At 35.4% G+C, this 15,846-nt stretch overlaps 1 protein-coding gene across 3 annotated transcripts in view; it reads right to left on the minus strand.

Annotated features, from left to right (window-relative positions):
- Positions 1–3,554: 3,554 nt before the first annotated feature.
- Positions 3,555–15,846, minus strand: part of SRBD1 (S1 RNA binding domain 1) — a 274,697-nt gene continuing 262,405 nt past the window's right edge. For all 3 annotated transcript variants that reach the window (XM_023494981.2, XM_023494984.2, XM_023494982.2), the window contains 2 exons: positions 9,261–9,445; positions 3,555–4,456 (listed from right to left, as the gene is read on the minus strand). In XM_023494981.2, coding sequence (XP_023350749.1) covers positions 4,167–4,456; positions 9,261–9,445 — 475 coding nt within the window. In that variant the 3' untranslated portion in view covers positions 3,555–4,166. The remainder of the gene's footprint in view (positions 4,457–9,260; positions 9,446–15,846) is intronic.

The raw sequence follows: 15,846 nt of genomic DNA on the forward strand, positions 1-15,846 counted from the left end.
CTGATAAGTATAAATTTAAAAATCAGCTAGCTGCAGGGTGGGGGAGGAGGGAAGAGGAAAAGGAAGGGAGGAGAGAAGTAAAAAGGACACACTTTTAAGTTTAATTTGCATTTTCTCCATCATATTCTTAAGTCTAGACAATCAATAAAAATCATTTGTAGCATTTTTCAATTTCCAAGGTATAAATGATTCCAATGAAAGTTTAACAATCAGCTGTCCTAAGTAGCACAAGCTAACTCCAGCATGACCTTCAGCTTTTGGTAGTGATTTTTATGGGCCATTTCACTTGCATAATTTCTTTGTGAATTGATATTTTCTCTTAATATAATCTCTTGAGGAAATCAATTATATTAAGTGTATTGACTGCTTTGTGTAATAGTTGGTTGTCTGAATTTGACTAAATCTGTGCCTCTTTTGTTAGAGGGAACACCCAGAAAGGAATTTCCTCAACCAATGCAGATAGTTTAAATGATGTTCTAAGCATCACAAAGTCAGCATCAATCAGTTATCCAGTCAACAAGCATGCTGCCAGGCAAAAATGCCAATCCCGTTCTCAAGGTGCTGCCATTCTAACAGAGGAAGACAACATGAAAGTGAGTAATTACAAATATGATGATATATACAGTTTTAATTGGGAACAATCCCCTAAAGAAGGCATTAGGGTAAAGGAGGTCTGGGAATGGCTTTCTTGCAGAAGGCAGGGCTTTAATTGAGACCCAGTCAAGAAAGGGAGGTAGCAGAGATATAGAGGGAACATTCTAGCCATGGGTGAAAACTAGTGAAAATGCCTTGTCAAGAAATAGTGTCATGTTCAAACAATAGCAAGGAAGAAAGTATCACTGGATTGAAGATCCACTTTATCCTGTTTGTCTCAGTTCCCTCATCATAAAATAAGCTGAAGAAAGAAATGACAATCTTTGCTAAGACCCCAAGACCCAAATGGGGTCATGAAGAGTTGGACACAACTGAATGACAAAAGCTAAACCAGATTTTACATTTGATATGGAGGTAATATGAAACTATTGGAGTTTATTGAGTAAGTGGGGGGTGGAAGTAGGGGGCGGGGTGGGGAAATATGACCAGAGCACAGTTTTGGGAGGATCAATTTGACAGGTGAGTTAAGGATGAATTAGAGTGGGGAGACATAAGGTAGGGAGACCAAGCAGCAGACTGCTGCAATAGCCCCAGTATGACAAGTGATGTGAGCTTGGACTAGGATGGTGGTCAGAGGAAGAGAGGAGCAGGAGAGAAGTTATGAAGATAGATCTAACAAGGCTTGATAAGTGCTGGGAAATCAGATTGGAGGCTGAGAGTAGAGTGAAGATTCAAGAATGATACCCAGGTTTTAAGTCTGGATCACTGGAAGGAAATAGGGAAAGTTTTTTGGGGAAAGAAATTTGACTTTAATTTAAGAAGTCTATGGGACATCCCATTTGAGATAAACCCCTAGAAAATACAATATTGCTGTATATCTAATGTGTAGTTAGAGACGGGACCTTTTTGTATAAAAGGGAGGCAACTCTAAGTCCTTTTGGGGACTAACACTTAGAGGTGCTGATATTCCAGGTGCAACCTTCCACTAGTTATCTCTGGTGATACTACTCAGTATCTGGTTTTGTATCCTTCTCAATAGTCTTTTGGGGAACTATCACCTTTCCTCCCTTCCTTGTTATAGTTGATCTGAACCCTAACTTGAGATAACCACTAAAGAAGCATTCTATTTCCACTCTAGTCTCTTAAATACTCATCTCTATCCTTCTGAGGCAATTCAGTGGGATTCATGAGTTTTATGCCCGTAGCTTTTTTTTTTTCTTCTTCTGAGAATATCAGCTATTTTACCACAAAATCATCCATTTGGAAAGCAAGTGTTCCTCAATGTAGGAAATAATATGAATAGGTGAATCCATTCAATCCTCCTTTCCAATTATTTTCTATGAATCCCCAAAGTAACTCTGATTTATTTAGAAAAAAGTAAAAATACTACAACATTTAGGTCACTAATTTTCTCATATGTAGGATTTGGTTTTGATGATGTCTGAAATTCCTTTTCCTCCTGATGATCTTTGATCCCATGACCAGCCACTTCCCTTTTTATAGCTAGACAAGTTTAGGTTCTGCAACAAATCTGAGTAAGTGGCCAAATAGTCCATGGCGGCTCTGACTGAGAAGGGATTCAAAGGCAAATGACTGAAATATCTGCCCTAATGGCATGAAACTGTCCCTAAATATCAACTAAAGACACATAGAATTCAAAGTTCAATCTATTAAATGAAATACACCGAACATATCTACAGATGTGTGTATATATACATACATACATGTAATTATAACATAAATTACAAAATAATGGCAGTTTCACAATATACCGTGAAACCATATATCAAATTAAGGTACTGTATGTAGTACAATAAGCTCAATAAGTAATTGAAGACAGAGGCAGATTAGACATAAAGTAGATAGAAGGTATTTTCAAAGGGAAAGCAATAGCAATTAAGAAGGATGTCCTGGCCCACAACATTTTGTGGGCCAACATTGTGGTGCTTAGGGGAAAAGAGGATGTTTCAAAGCTGCCAAATGTTTTCCCAAAGTGCAGGTCTGCCCACTGACCATCACCACCCTTATGCAGACCCACACTCAATAAACTCTAGTAGCTTCCTATTATTTCTAGAATCAACTAAAATTTTCCTTTTCTGGCATTTAACATTAACCACAATCTGTTTCCTTCCTATCTTTTAGTTTTCTTGTACATTTCCCTTATATACTCTCTGGCCAAAGAAGACTGTTCCTTGCTGTTCCTCACATAGGACATTCTATCTTTCAAATGGCTATTGTTCATGCCAGTAATACTTTCCCATCTCACCTCTGAATCCAGGTTTTCCTGAAGAGTCGGTTCCTTCTGCAGACCACCTTTCTTTCCCCTACCTTCCATTTTCACTTTCTATCTTTTATGTAGTGTTATTTGTATACAGCTTCCCCTGCTGGAATGTGAGCTCCTTAAGGGAAGGGGCTATGTCTGTCTTTCTTTGTATTCCTAGAATTTAGCACAATGCTTGGTACAAAGTAAAAGCTTAATAAACGCTTGTTGACTGACATGATAGATTGTTTGATACATCTTGCCTGTGACCCTGGATAAGCTGCTTCACTTCTCAGACAACTCTCTGATTATAAATTGCAGAGCAGATGCCAATCTGTAGTGGTGAAAAGGTTTTTTTCAGCATCAGACCCCTACTCCAGTGAAACCACTGGTCTAACCATACTCTTTCCTAAAGAGTAAGGAGGAGGATAACAACTTTTCTGGAGGAAGATTGCCAAAGACAAAAGTTTGCAGAGTATTCTATCTCAATATGCTGCTGCTAACCTATTTCTAAATGACAGCCTCTGAGAGCACTGGACAGTGCTCTTTCTTTCAGAGCATTTCCTTTAATCATGGGTCAGTACTTTTATAAGAAGTTTTCTTGGAAATGTGGTATGCCTGGTGATATTCTCCTATAAGTGAATATTTTCCAGCTATGACTTCTTCGAATTTCATTGAAAAATCACCAAAATAAAAGCAAGTTTACTGCACGAAAGTTTTATTATGGAGAACAAAATACATATGATTTTTTCCAATAACTTTCTGAACTCTAAGCTACAGATACACTTGGATCTGTAGAAAGTTTTAGTTTAAAGTGGCAATGAACAAAGGATTTATATACCCCAATTATAGAGCACATGTGAAATGTTATATATAACTCATAAACTGGACTTATGCCTGACTCATAACTCATACCACTGAATCCAACTCTATGGAGGACTACCCTATACTTCAGAAGGCCACCTGAAGACAGGCCTGGAAAGGAGACTTGCACTATACAGGAAGTGAAATGGTTTTCTGAAAATCTGAAGAAATGTTTAAAAATCCACTCATGACAAGCCAATTTCACTCAGAAAAGCAATACCAAATGGGCCAGGTAAGGTTCTCTGGTGTGTTTCCCCTGAGGGAATATATAGCAAACTGTTCAAGAAAAAAATATTCAGTCTCCTTAGTTATTCAACAGGCATCAAGGGGCATGTTCAGAAACTTCTGATAACATGACTTATTTCTAATCCCTGGGTAAATTCTCACATGTTTGAGCTATAATTGGTAAAAATGAAATTAAATAAAAGTTTGGTGTCCAGTGAAATGCTCATAAAACACGAATGAGGTCTAGGGTGATCCTAGATCGGGGAATATCAATATTGATTACTTTGACTTCCACTCTCTCGCCAGGGCCCAGCCCAAGACTCCTTCTCTTCTTCACTTTAGAAAGTTTTGCTTCTGTAACATTTCGGATGGGAATCAGTCCTGACTTGCCCACTCCTATATCCACGAAAATCCCGAAGAGAGTAGCATTCTCAACTTTTCCAGTAAGAACTGTCCCAATATTCAGATCTTCCAGGCACACTATACTCCGCTTGAAATCAGGTTTATCAAAATCTTTAAGGAAAAAGGGGAAAAAGACAAGACAAAATCAAAATGCAATCACAATATTTTATTTCCTAGTTGCAATATTAGTCAGACAAGTACTTGCTGCATACTCACTGTATGCCCAACCCTATATTAATTACCGTAAAAGATCCATAAGGACCAGAAACTAGATTCTCAGTTAACTGCAATCTAGTTGAAAGAGAGGATAGATGTATGCACATTGAACAATTTGAAGAAACTTATTAAAAAAACACATTAATACAATACCAAATGAGTTAAAAAAACTGAAGAGGCCACAGAGTCACTCACTGCTAAATGATGTACAGAAAAGAATATGATTTTGGTTCTAATTACACCCTCAAAAATCATTAAAACTCCAAGAAAGATGTGGAATAATTGACTGGAGACTTCATCTACCCACAAAATTCTCATATTTATGAATCCATCCAACATGTTTTGACTTCCTTCTATGTTTTATAAAGCTTGGTCCTGGAGAGATTGGCTTTGTCTTTAAGGAGTTTACTTGACCAAGAGGATTCTAATCTTGGGCAATAATGTGAATGGAAAGCCTCCCAAATATAGAGATTAATGGAACGGTTTTCAGAAAATATCATTGTATTTACACTTGTGACCAATACTTGACTCTGCATTCTTATCTCTTCGGAGTGCCAGAATTGGCACTCCAAGTCAGGAAGATGGAATTCAAATGCTGCCTCAGACACTCAATGCACAAGTGTGCCTGAGTTTCCTCATCTACAAAATGGTGATTATAATAACACAACTCCTATGGTTGTTATGAAGATAGTATTTGCAAAGTACTTTGTAAACTCAAAGCATTACATAAATATAGTTATCATTATTATTGTTACTATTATTATATACACTGGTATCTTTTTTATGGAACAGAGAGAAAGAGGGAAAAATGAAACTAATATAGAGTTGGCTATTTGTGAACATGTTGCTCAGATTAAAAAAGACTGCTACATGGGAATATTCATTCCACATGAATGGTGAAAAAAAGCTTGTGGATTAATTGTGGATTTTGTTTATCCCTTTGTTCCCTTTGCTCCTTTTTCTAGGATTACCAAGCATTGACTTTAGCAATAAAGAATACATTCTATATTCAAAATTCCCACTTATGACACCTCATTTCTATCACCTTCTCTTTCTCATCTCCTCTTCGTCCACAGCTGTCCTGTTCCATTCTGACAGCTCACTGAAGTCTTTTACATTTGCCTCGACAACTGGTCAATTTTCTTCTTTATTTTTCAAGCTATCAGTTCATTCAATCCCTCCCGATCCCCCTCCCCCAACTAAACATAGCACAACTGAAAATTAAAAGAAAATTCAGGTTTTTCCTTTGAACATACACACACACACACACCTTTTTCCTTATTACAAAAAAAAATCTCTGAAATTTGAACAGACTCTATATGACACAGAATTCTACAGAGAGAGAATGTACCTCATTATTTGATGGTGATGCAGTGAATTCCAAGAGCAAGAAACCTGTTGTAATGTAATCCTGAGAAAAGGGCCACATCCATACAAAGTAAAACCACAGAGCGGATCAGGTCGAAAGACAAAATTGGCTCTTAGGCCCCAAAGGAATTGTTCTGTGCTTGAAAAGTCTCTCCTCTCCCCTTTTTTGCAGGCAACCAGCTGCTTCAGATTCCCTAAGGATTCCTGATCAGTTGCTTAGTTTAATTTTGCATGAAAAACCTGAGTCAAGAACTACTTAACATGTTCCTGAAGACTGCTTGGGCCATAGGGACAAGTGAAAGTTCTCCTTGAAAAATCTGCAGTATCAACATTTTAACACTTTGACAGACAAGACTCCTTCCTGCCCCTAATCCAAGTTATAAATATTATAAGTAGTTATCTTATCAGGGCATTAATTTAAATAGAGTTGATTGTATCAACTGAAAAATACTTAGGAACATGAGAAAAAAAATTTGAAGGTAAGAAAGTAAGCACATTTGAGAAAATGTAAAATGGAGGAAAAAAAGATAATGTAAATCACTGAATATTTCCAAAAACTGATTAAGTATTCACTCTACTTACAAAGAGTAGAATGCCTTAAATCTTAACAGATATAGTATTTGTGAATTGCTGTGCTAAAAGAAAAATCATTATTTGTTAATGAGCCATTAAGAACTTAGTGAGGCTGGCCCATGAACAAAAGATATCCCATCAAAGCCAAACTTTTCTAGCTTTATAGAACAACTTCAGAGCAGAATTTTAATGGAAGACTAGATAAATTATTTAACTTTTTTAAGTCTGAGATCTGTAAAATGAAGGGATTAGGCTAAATGAATACTTAGATTCTTTCCAGCTCCAAATCTTAGAAACACACTGCCCATACATATCATGATTGCTAGCAATCTTAAGACACTTTACAAAACATGATTAAGTACATTCTTGTTCATACTCACTCTTCCTCCTTAATATGGTTCTTAAGAATGCTCACTCTCTGTGGTAAAAGTAAAGAACTGGTTGAATTTGAAGAAAATAAATGCAGAAATATTACCCAATTTCTTTAGTGCTGTTTTTTTTACATGCAAAGATCTGAAGGCAGATTGGATTCACAATAGTTTCTGAACTGTTTTATAAGGGGCTTTTGAATGACACATGGGTGATGGTATTAGTATAGATAGTAAAGAAACAGATATATGCTTAGGGATAAGGAGTGACACATATATATATCTGAATGTAGTCAATTGAATGTAATAGAAAAAGATGGAAAAGGAAAGTGAATAAACTTTTAAGTACCTAATATATGCAAGAGACACCGAGATTTTATAAATACCTCATTTGAAATAAATGAAGAGTCAGAAACCCTGGTCCGATGCCATTTGAGTAAGTCATTAACTACATTTGTTTAGTTGCCTTTCTTGTTCAGAGGGGAAAAAGTATTCATCAATCAACAAGCAACTATTAAACACTTACTACATGCCAGGCACTGCAAATATATAGATTAAAAAAAAAAAAAAAAAGAAATAATCTATGTTTTCAAGAAGTGAACATTATAAGAGGTACATAGATATGCAAATATAAAAAAAAAAACCATAAAATATAATTGGAGGGATGGTACTAGAAGCTGGGGGCCACAAAGATTCCCTGAGCAGCACTGTGAAAGAAAAAGGTATTCCATGTAAAAGAAGGGAAGAAGGAAACACATTGCAGGCATGAAAGGCAGCAAGTACCAGGGACAGGAGTGCTGCATGTGAGGATTAGCATATGGCCAATTTTGTTGTACTGCAGAGCCAATATGGCAAGACGCATCCAATGAAGCATTTACTATATGTCAGACACTGTTGATGCCAAGGATACAAAGAGCAAAACCAATCTTTGTCTTTAAGGAACCTCTTCACCCCTAATGGGAAGGACAAGATGATAACCAGATGGTATACACATGATACTGAATATATGGGAAAAGTGAGCTGGGAAAGGCAGTCAGGAATAGCTAGAGCAGAGAAGACTGGGAAAAGCCTCTTGCAGAAGGATCTAATGAAAGACTGAAGGAAATTAAGGAAATGAAAAGGAAGAAAGAAAGGAGAGCTTCCAGGCTTGGAGGACAGCAAGTATAAAAGCATGGAAGCAGAAGATGGGAGCTTCATATTCTAGGAACATCAAGTTGACCATGCTGCTGGAAAGCTAAATACAAGGATTCCAGAAATGGAAGAAGAGGCCATATTAGTGCTGCTGTTAAAAGAAACCTTGGTTTGGGCCTTATCTAGTCAATGAAGCAAGCTCAGGAAAAGAAAGATAAAAATTGCACATTAGGGCCGCAAATAGTTGGATGCAACCTACCTTGAGTGCAAACTATGCCAGTGCTTTTATAAACACAAGTAATCAATTTCCTAATGAGGGGAAAAAGTAAGTTGATTGCTACACATAATCATGAGGAAATGGGATTAGTGCCATTTCTGCTCTACCTTCAATATAGTATCATAGGGAGATGGGATTAGTGCACATGTGCAAAGGGTATTTCTGGACCATTGTCTCTTGCAGGTTGACTAAAAGGACTGAGTGACTCTAAAATCCATATAAGACCTTAACACAGTATCACTCAGACTGACTCTGTAGAAGTGTTTATATTTACATAATATAAATTATGCCATCTATATTAACTAACTAACTTACTACAGAGTCACTGGAATTCATTGAGCAGAAGAATAATGCATACTAAGTGTGAATAGGTAGGTCAGCCCTAGCTTGTGAAGGACTTTAAAAAAATAAACAGAGGAGCTTATATTTGCTTCAAGAGGCAAGAGGGAGCCATTGACTATATAAAATGAGAGAATAAAACGATTATAGTAAAACTTAAAAAAAAAATTACTTTGGCAGCTGTATAGAGAATGGATCAGAGAGGGAGATTTGAGGGAAAGAGATTAATTAGAAAGTAATTGATATAGTCTAGGAGAAAGTTCATGAGGACCAGAATTAGAATGTGACTATATGAATAGACATATGGGAAGAGATGAAAGCAATATTGAGAAAGTAGAAAGAATAAAATTTGACAAGTAGAGTGAGGGAGGAATAAGGAATGAAGCATAATGTCAAAGTTGAAAACAGGAGTATCTGGAAGAATCAAGAGTGCCCTCAATATGAACAAGGAAGGTCAGAAAAGAAGACAGCTTTGTGGGGAAGATAAGTTCAGTTTTAGTTTGAGATACCTATGAGACATCTTGATGATGCACGAATGAAAAAAATAAACATGCAAAAGTGATGAAATGTGTAAGTGTGAAAAAGCAAGTACAATGAAATACAAAAATGTAAATATGAATTGCTAACAATTTTCATCCCTTACCTGTTCGGAAGTCAAAGCTTTCAGGCTGACTCAGACCATCAATGATGATTTGCAATGTATGTACTGTTGTTTCCAAACTTTTAGCAATTCCTTCTAGTCCTTCTTTTTGAACAAGTGAATTTATTTTTTGTTGCACTTCAGGCTTTCCAATTTCAGAGAGGTTGCCACCAATGAGAGATAAAAACCTTCAATGGTTAAAATAAAACAAAGAAAAAAAAAAGTCTTAACAATTTTATTCAGCATCATTAAATTTCCTTCTTACCCCTATATTTTCATTTATCTCTGAATTATGCAAACATCAACATATATTATCAAGAATTCAGTGATAATTTTCTGTGTATCCTAAACTGTGCGGGACGTAGACTTTAAATCAATCTTCCTACATTTCTTTTATCTGGCAGTTTCAATCAAAAAAAAAATTTTTTTTAAATATTGTCACATGGTGGAAAGAGTGATTGACTTGTAGCCAGAAAGATCTAGTTTCAAATTCTGACTTACTAGCTGTGTATTCCTGAGCAAGTTTCTTAACTTTTCCTAGCTTTACTTTCCTTATCTGAAAAAGGAGATAACATAGAGCACTTACTTCACAGGTCTATTGTGAGGATCGATTGAGAAAATGCATATAGAGTTTTGCAAACCATAAAGCATGATATATGATCATTAATGATCTACTATCATAATGTTTATTGTTGTTAGATAGCAAGAACTATATCTATTGGAATCACTCTCAGAATCCAGTACAGTATATAAAGTACAAAATGGTATTTAATTAAAACATTACTGATAATTATTTTTCTTAGTTTCATATGCTGCAAGCAAGCTGCAATCCACAACCATGAAGAATTCTGAAGCAATAAAAGATGTCATCAGAAGATGGACTGGTTCTATGGAGAAGGATGAGAAGTAGCCAAGCAAAATGCTTCACTGGCATTCTCAAGATGTCAAAAGAAATTGAAAAGGCCCTCTAAGACAGTGGATAGCTTTCCTTTGGTGAAGATATGGGAAAACATGGCTAAGAGCTAAGGTACATATTGTTGGTGATCTGTCACTAAAAGAAATTTCTGAAACAATGAGATAACAAATCAATTTGAATATGATTACTGAGGAAATTACTCAATTTTTAGTTAAAGAGCTGGAAAAATATATTTAGAAAGAATTTTTTATTCATAAAACTCATTAAAATTTATATATTTAGAATTAGGCAGAGTATGCATCAACTAAAATTTTAAAAGGGGGCCCATGATAAGAAATTAATGACTACCTTGGTTCATATTTTTCTAAAATGAACTGAACTGAAACACCTGTCCAGTTTAAATAAAATAGAGCCATCCATTATAACAGTCATATTTAGCTCATGCTTTCAAAATCTTCTAAGGAAAACTGCTTACAACCTAAATTAGTTAAGGGGGACAGGGTAAGCAGAAAGATGGAGACAGGGAAGAATTAACTATGAAAACCAAACAAATATATTACATATACTCAGTTTTTGAAGTTGCATTACCACACCAATATGATAGTAATACAAATGACTTTGTGTATATGTGATGAGATTACATATTCTCAAACTCAAAAATCATTTTTAATAGCATCAAGTCACACCTTACATAATCTAAACTATGTCATCTATATTAACTATATTCATTGTTATAAAAATAAATTACATTTAATTATCATTCCAAAGGTGTGGAATATAAAGAAAGTGAAATAATTAAGTAACACGTATAAAATAATTACTCAGCTATTAACATTACACATATATCAACAATATATGATAAAGTAAATATACTTTCATTATTATTACCATTTTCCCTTGGTTGTATGGATTCAACTGACTTGCTCAGTCTCTAAAGTTAAGCAATAAGTTGATTTATGCATTTTTTTTTCATTAATGAGCCCAAAATATATTCCACATCTGAATGATGGACGATTGCTTACTTTCTTGAAATTCACACTACTAATATTTAAAGACGGGGAAAGCATGGTAATGTCCACATCTGTGATTTTATTAGTGTGGAGAAATTCTGGTACTTCCACTGAGGCAACTCATTTGACAGCTCTAGAGAGTAGCCTGGAAACACTAACACTTTAAGTGGTTTGCCCATGAACACAGAAACAAGATCTGAACCCAGGTCTTCCCAATCAAAGGTCATTTCTCCAGTCATTATGATGAGCTCACATAATGGTATTTCTAAATTTCTGAGATCTAAAAATTTTTTTTTATTTGATTTTACTTGATTAATGGCATTTCAAAAATGTCAAATCAGTAATTAGGCAGATAATGACACCCTCAAATCCTTTTTTCCCTAACTAAAAGATTTTGCAATAATATGGATTAAAAAACAAGTAACCTGATGGGAAACCCCATCCTTAATCAGAACTGGAGTATAACCCTTTGGTCAGGCTGGTATAGTATTTGCTATAGCAAAATGCTAAAACATTTATATTTGATTTCTTGGCTGGGTTTGCTGTATATCACTAGAAGAGAGACTCTTGGTTTCCAGAAGGAACTATTATTCTCTGTATAGAGAAGATTCTTAATTTGCTACTTAAATATTGGCAAACTGTCCGTAATCAAATCTTCCTCAGGTCTTGCTCCTTAGCTATGGGAATAAAAGTAGCTTTTCAGAAAAAATCTTTACAAACATCTTTCCTTAAAACACTCTGTACTCAGGATACTGAAGTGTTTTACCTAATGGACTAATGAAATCTAAAGTAGGCATGGAAATAAAAAACATCATTTGGAATTCTTATTTAGCAGAATGAAGTCCAAACTTCTTCAACTGGTACTTACTGTTCTCTAGTTCTGACTCCACTGTACCCTTCTAGCTTTTGCCTTCCACTGTTCCCTTTGACATAGTCTCTGTTTCAGGCACGTTGGACTATTAGCCATTTTCTGATAAATATATGTCTACTCTTGATTTTGTTCATATTCTTTTTGCCTAGGATGTCTTTTCTTTAGTCATTTTCTGTTGAATTAATACCTATATTTAAAGCCTCACTTAAAATCATATGTGTATTTGAACACAAATATGCATCTACATACATACACACATATATAGATTTCATTAATATATACATATGCATCTGCCTCACATCCTCTTACTTTCTCCACTGCACCTGATCGATCTTTCTTTTATGTGCTCCCATAACACCTGGCTTAGAGTCAGAAGATCTGAATTTAAATCTGGTCTCAGATACTTACCAATTATATAAGCCTGGGTAAGTCACTTAACCCTGTGTGCTTCAGTTTCCTCATCTGTTAAATGAACTGGCAAACCACTTCAGCATTCTCGCCAATAAAACCTTAACTAAATGCCACTTTTGCATTTTGATTGTTCTTTTCCAAAAGCACGTTTAACTAACTCACTATATTATGGTTGTTTATATGCCTTACCTTCCTATTGAATAAGAAAATTTATCACATTTCAAATTCCAGTACCTAGAACAGGAGGCACTCAATCTATGTTGATCTGAATTGAAACTTGTAGAGAGACAGAGACAGAGAGACAGAGAGACAGAGAGAGAGAGAGAGAGAGAGAGAGAGAGAGAGAGAGAGAGAGAGAGAGAGAGAGAGTGTGTGCCAGAGTCTGTGTGTTCATGCACAGAATCTCCACTGCACAGCTGAGAAGGTTAGCTGCTAACTGTTGCTGCTGATGGATGGGCTGTGGTATGACTAAGTCCCAAAGACAGGAAACAGCTGTCTGGACTCTGAGTGACATGGCAGATGTAACATGACAATCTTTACCAACAGCCAACTTCCTTATTCAACTTTCTAAATAACCCATGCTTAGCTGTAGTTTCAAACTACATTATACAAGGACTAGTAATTCAGTGCTGATAGCACCAAACTGAGAATAGACAGACCTGGCTTTCAGTATTATCTATGCCCCTCATTTGCTTGGTTGTAAGTGTATGAATAACTATTGATTTAACCTCTGGGACCACAAAGTGGGCCACCCTGCAAAATGAGGGTAAGATATCTGCCCTTAAGTAAGAATGAGACAAGAGCAAACAGAATAAATGACAAAGTGTTACGCTTTTCCACAATCAGGGGCCATTCTACCTTTCCACTCTTACCTTTTTCCCTTCATCTCCTGAATACCTCCTGCACTGTCCAATCTGCAGGCTTTTATTTATTCCAAAGACTTGCAATGTCTTACCTTCCAGCTAGCCCAATGAAATCCTACCCCCAATCCTTAAAGCCAAATTCCAAAGAAATCTCACATTTCTGATAATCTTCTAAACCGTATTCCCTCACACCAAGATATTTATCTGGTACTTCCCAGGAGGCAGAGAACTTATATACTTGTTTTGTATCTTCTACTGAAATCAGGAAATATTATGTTTTAATTGTATGTTTGTGATATCCTCAAAAAATAAACTCCATGAAGGTAGGAAGTATGTCTTCTCTGAATTTTTAACTCTCTCAGCATTTAACCTGGTGATTTATGCTTCGCAAAAATTTAATAAAAATTTGTTGAATGAAACAGATTTGAGCTCTTTGGAATAAAGATATCATACACATCCAGATTACAATATACACTGATATGATTTTTCTAATCACTTTTTGGGGGGGATATAGATGCTATTTGAAAAGTGCTAAAGAAATCTTGGTAACTGAATATAATCAAAATAATTACTCTCCAATAAAAAGTGATTTTGATGAAGAACATAAAGAAGCTTAGGAACTGATGCAAAGTAAAGAAGACAAAACTAAGAAAGCAGTGCATACAATGACCAGAACAATACAAATGTAAAGAATATCCCTACCTTCCCTCCTCCCCTCCAAAACATTAAGCTGAGTGTTACATAATTATAATGAGCAAGTTTGATCCCAAATTAAAGAGGAAAAAAAATGCCCTTCTCAGTCTGCTTTGCAGAGGTCTGATACTGGGGTATGGGTGTCACATAGATTCAGCTCAAGTACTGTTAGTTTGACAGAATTTTTTTCTTTCTTTTTTCATATTCGTTGTTATATAGGGTAAAGTGTTTTTTTTTTTTTTTTTAAACAAGTCTGTGAGTTTCATAACTGTATTTCAATATAGTTGGTTTCTTTTGAAATCCTATGAATTTAGTTTAGGCATTTAAAAATACTTTTTGGAAGAGTTCCATGTTTCCCCAGACTTGCCAAAGGGGCTATGACACGAAAAAGGTTAAGAACTTTTGTTTGAATGATGGGCCCTCTGAGCAGTGGAAGGGGGTGGTATATATTTGGAAAAGAAGGTGATTTAAAAATAGAAGATATAAATTTAAAAAGTAATACAACCCTGGAAAGAAAATGGCTGAACTGACTGTGAAGTTACCAAAATCATTCAGGCACTGCTGCTATAGATTATTGAGTTGTCTATGGCATTAACTCTCTAGAGAAGCTGAACAGTAATTTTTAGTGGTGTCAGACCATACATAAATCTTTCATTATCAGGCCAGGAGCTGGTATAGGGGCAAAAATTTCCCCAAACATTGCATAAATATTGGCCTCAATATCAGAAACACTTAATACAGCAGGCTAACTTAGATCTTTCTGGCTTTGTATGAGAGACTAGATGCTACCAGTCATTTCCATATTTTAGAAATCTGTTTATAGTGGTTACAGATGTGGGGGAGAAAGTAGCCTAGTTAAGCTCTGTGAATACTTTATAAATCATTTTCACTCTCACTCAAAGCCTAAGGGCATTTGCCACAAAAATCAATAGAAAACATCAAGTTGGGGTCAGTATTCATGGTGCACATTGATGTACTCTTTTTGATACAGCATTGCTAAGAACAAAGTTAAATACTTTTTTATTTAAAAAACTTTGGTAAAGTTACAACAAGGTTGGGGAAATAGGAAAATGGCAATCAAAGTAATTCAGAAAGAAAGAAATCTTAAAGTAAACTGGGTATAGATTTTATCCAACGAATTTCTAGCCTTATGCTGATGACAATATTAACAGCATAAATTAATGTCAATTTACCTTCATACATGGGTATATTTCACCAAATAGCTGGTTTTAAATGAAAATTTTTTCCAAAGTTACTAAGTTGTAAGTCAAACTCTAATTTAGACCATTGAATGTCACCCATTTTTTTCTAAGAACAGTCTTGCTGAGCTGCTGATGTTTTTTATTTAATACATAATTTCATCCATCTTACTTAAAAGTTAGAAAGTAACATAAATGCAACAAATAAGCACATCGTGTTCTTTTAGCAACACATCTGCACAAAGTTAAAATGCAGACCTCATGATTGAAGATCATGCCTACTTTCAAACACAATTCCAAATAATCAAAAATGACTAATACTTTTCATAAGAATTTTATGCCTTTTCTTTCTACAGGGAATAAGATATTTAGCAATTCTCTAAAACTTTATAAGACTTCAGATGCAGTGACTTTTATGGAATAATTTCCAGCAATATCATTGAGGAGCTTAGAGGCCTGGGTTTGTTACATTAAAAAGCAATATGATATGCCACAGAACGAACAGTGATGCAACATAATCACTTTAAAAACAACTTAATATTAGCATGTGCCTTGTGGGTAAAACAAATATGATTCTAAGTCCCAAACAGAGAGAAACACACCATGAAGGTAAAACATTTCCAGTT

Source organism: Sarcophilus harrisii, chromosome 2 (assembly GCF_902635505.1).
Source record: "Sarcophilus harrisii chromosome 2, mSarHar1.11, whole genome shotgun sequence".
Taxonomy (NCBI): domain Eukaryota; kingdom Metazoa; phylum Chordata; class Mammalia; order Dasyuromorphia; family Dasyuridae; genus Sarcophilus; species Sarcophilus harrisii.